Genomic DNA, 4213 nt, shown 5'->3' with positions numbered 1-4213 from the left:
TAAACGAGACAAACTTATATCTAAAAGCATAATTACGACAAACGAGCCATTTTTGAGATTGACCGTGATGTCGTTTTGTGGTCAGTGGCCGGTGAATGGGAGTACTAGGGGCATACATTTGAGCGCATCAAAATCGATATTTTTACAACACTAAGAAGGCTCGACACACCATGACACTTTGCTCGAAGTATCGCCTGGGTCTCTACACATGAACTCCAGCATTGAGAACATTGTGTACACACAGTTTACTAAAAAGAAAGGTTTTGAACAACTCACTTACACTGTTTGGGTTTCCGCTCGCGGCCGTCTTGCCAGTAAAGAGGTGTCGATCTCCGTATACGAATGAATGGACTCCATAGGACGAAATATTAGGCTTATATGAGGCTCTTTTTACAACTAGAAGTTTAATATTGTTTTTCACTTGCGACAAAACAACAAATTAGCCGTGCATTTCAATGGAAATATGCTTTAGGAGCTATCCATCCTCGCACTCGGAGATCGACATGGCAAGACGGCCGCGAGCGGAAACTCAAAACAGTGAAAGTGAGTTGTTCAAAACCTTTCTTTTTAGTAAACTGTGTGTACACGAACAATGTTCTCAATGCTGGAGTTCATGTGTAGAGACCCAGGCGATACTTCGAGCAAAGTGTCATGGTGTGTCAAGCCTTCTTAGTGTTGTAAAAATATTGATTTTGATGCGCTCAAATGTATGCCCCTAGTACTCCCATTCACCGGCCATTGACCACAAAACGAAATCACGGTCAATCTCAAAAACGGCTCGTTTGTCGTAATTATGCTTTTAGATATAAGTTTGTCTCGTTTACAGTAAAAAAAACAACAACCCAGGTTGCATTTTGGCAACAGTTATCCTTTAACCTACAAGTGATAACTCAAATAAAAATCAACGTGTTAATCAGTAGTTGATGAAGTTTTGAAAAATTTACTAAACTTGAAACGATTTGATTGCCATAAAGACTGGTCTTTGTGTCCACAAAACTGGAAGACTTCTGAATGTATACAAGCAGTAGGCTATTTTAGAAAGGAAAAGTAAAATATGAAAGAGAAATTAGGGAGAATCAATAAATTAGAAATAATTAATTGCTATTGTGTAAATAATATAACAAATCCAGACTACATGTAATCAGTTACTGCCCAGCTCTAAATGAGAATAATACATTACAGATTGCCATAGGCCTATATTAAATCTAATTATGGACTACAACTAATAATCATTATAATGCCACAACTAATTACTGTTCAAGTGTTAATCAATCAGAAAAAAATAGTCTACATTAAATAGAAATGTACAACTGAAAGAACAGTAAAGAACAGTAATGTTGCCAAAAAAGAAGAAATAAAATAAAATAAATGGTTTATTTCTCTCTATTCATCAAAATCATGAAAAGATGTATTACGGTTTCCACAAAAATATTAAGCAGCACTGTTTTCAACATTGATAATAATGTTACTCAAGCAGCAAATCAGCATATTAAAATAATTTCTGAAAGAAATCTGACACTGAAGACTAATGACTGTTAAAAAACCATATGTACCATCAAAGTAAATTACACTTTAAAAATATATTAAAATAGTAATGTCATTAGTAATGATATTCAGTGTGAAATTGCTTAATTCGAATCATTTTTGGACAAAAATCAAGTTATGACAAACTCGACTCAATCCAAAAAACATTGTAATTTTTATCTCAAAATGTCATTATGAAAAATGTTGTAAAATGTAAGAGCACAGTTTAGCAAAGCCATAACTCATACTCATTTGTTTAGATTGGGTGATATTGTAACAGCTTAATTTCCTTTTCATGGAACTTTGAAAATCGCTAGCATTTGCCTAATGGTTCATTTTGGCACATACGCCTGAAGTGGGGTTGCTTGAAATTCAACCCTCAGTTCAGTCAACGTTCTGTGAAATCCTGGTTCATGAAATGATTGATTGAATATGTTAAGCTCTTGGGGGCAACTCATGAATGCAGTTTCATTTGGCTTCAAATACCTGTCATAATACAGACCCCTAGGTTTCACTCCACACACAGGGTGATGTCTGAAACGTGAGAGAAAAAGTAAGTTGAGAGAAGATTGGGAAAATATCCACATATGATGATAAATAAAGAAGAAAATATCATCCGAGTTGGACTACAATTACGTTTTCAACTGAGAAAAGATAAATAATAACTGTGTTCTGTTGTTTAAAGAAATCACTCAACCAAAAACGTAAACTTTCATCATTGACTCACCTCCATGTCGTACATCGTACAAATTGAAAGGCCTAAATGATTCTATTCAGTGTCAAACAACAGCCGTTAAAAGTTACAGCAGGAAAAGTGCAATGCAACTTAATGTTGTTTGTACGATTCTCAGCCACTAGGTGGCGCTACAAATCAGCATACATTATTTCTCAACTTGGGGAACCATAAAGATGAACAAACATAGATTTAAACAATTTTATTACGCCCCACAAGAAATAAATAAAGTACAGAGCTTTTTAAAAATATTGACTGTAGCAATTACACAATCGTACTCCTTTTGTCACAATTAAATCTATAGCAAAGCCACCTTTTTCCAAGATTCTGAACCCTAATGAAAAGATTAAATTAGACAATAATTCAAAGGTGCCACATGCGAAGGCAATTTTTTAGCTCACATACAAAATGACATCAACAAGACCTTATTCATATTTTCATTATTCTTCAGCATGATGGCTTGTTTGTTCCATCAAACTGCAGTTAGCTCAGCTTTAAAATACTCATTTCCACTTCAGTAATTAAATGTTGAGCTTCCCAAGAAACTAAAGTCCCCAAAGGTGCATTTTCATTTGTTATCCAGACCCTTCTTTTTATATCACTTCTTAGAATTTCAAAATACAGCAGAGTTTGTTTCTCAAATAACATTAAGTATTCCTATGAGTTGTGAGAACACTTGTATTGAAATAGAATGGAATTACGTTTAAATCTTTGCACCTTTAAAATACAGTGAGCAATACATTTAGAAAAAAATACGCCAACAGACAGTGACATGTTAACAAACACGTGAAAAATAGTGAAAGAAAATTAATTGCATTAATTGGATTAATTTTAGTGGTTCTGAATAAATTAGTTAAGTAAATTAGTTGGAATTAAATCTATTGTATAAATTATTTCCATCCCTGAATATTATGGCCACAACAGCACAATATCTGGTTCAATGTAGTAAAAAATTAAGCTGAAAAACTAGAACATTCGGATTTAAAACCATTTTAAAATCCTTTCCAAAAAAATGGTTTTGAGTAATAGCGTTTGACATTTCCAACATCGTTATTCTTTTAATAAGAATTTGTTTTGTTTTTATATTTTGCAATGTGCATTGTAGTTCTTCGGAAGTAAACAGTGAAGTAAATCTCTCTCTGTATCTCTCAAGAGACGCGCTGTGGCATTTATATCCTTCCTCGTAGAGTTTAAAAAAAAAAAAAAAAAATACAATGCACTACTGTAATCCGTTCTTCAAATATAAAAAGTTCTGTAAAACAATCAAGTATGCTTTAGCGTTTTGTCCAAGAACACTGACAGCGCACATGAATGTATCCTATCATAATTTGGCAGATACATTTATAGCTACTCACTAAAACTCTCTGCTTCCGCACAGATGAGTCAACATCTTTCGAACACCCCACAGATGCAAACACTCAACAAAATCCAGTGATTGAAATCATTACACTGTTTCTGTGGGTAGTTGAGGGGGCTTGTCCTCATACTGTGGTGGTGGGGTGAGTGGTTCAATGGTCACCACCCACACTCTGTCCAGGGTTTTGGATATTCAAACGAACATCCTTCATGTGGAGCTTCTCAGACTTGATTCTGCGCACTCGGAGAGGTCTGAGGATGCGGCTGGCCCTGCTGCTGCTGCGGGCGGGTGCCGCCGCAGGCTGGGGTACAAGGTCAGGAGCTGGCTGAGGGGCCTCCTTGGCCATTACCTTCTTTAGGTTGCTGGCCTTCATTTTCGACGGCACCGATCAAGTCTTCGTATGAGGGCAGCTGGTAGCTCTGTCGCAAGTTGCTCTGCCGAACAGGGTACCGTCCGCTGTGTGACCGCCTCCTCATAGGAGGGAACATCATAGCTGGGTGCTGGTTCATCAACTGATCTAATATTTACAGAGAGAAATTTTATCAGACATTAGTAACACGAGTTAGACATTGCTCAATAGGCTTCACCTAAATAGAGTG

General features: G+C 36.1%; 1 protein-coding gene across 1 annotated transcript in view; it reads right to left on the bottom strand.

The window, feature by feature from the left end:
* Positions 1–2444: 2444 nt before the first annotated feature.
* Positions 2445–4213, bottom strand: part of tmem51b (transmembrane protein 51b) — a 13683-nt gene continuing 11914 nt past the window's right edge. The window contains 4 exon segments of the mRNA XM_073826012.1: positions 2445–3782; positions 3784–3951; positions 3953–4072; positions 4074–4131. Of these exon segments, the coding sequence (XP_073682113.1) occupies positions 3702–3782; positions 3784–3951; positions 3953–4072; positions 4074–4131 (427 nt within the window). The 3' untranslated portion in view covers positions 2445–3701.

This window comes from Garra rufa, chromosome 20, assembly GCF_049309525.1.
Source record: "Garra rufa chromosome 20, GarRuf1.0, whole genome shotgun sequence".
NCBI lineage: Eukaryota > Metazoa > Chordata > Actinopteri > Cypriniformes > Cyprinidae > Garra > Garra rufa.
The sequence above is the reverse complement of the archived record's forward strand: the minus strand, read 5'-3'. Positions and strand labels throughout refer to the sequence as shown.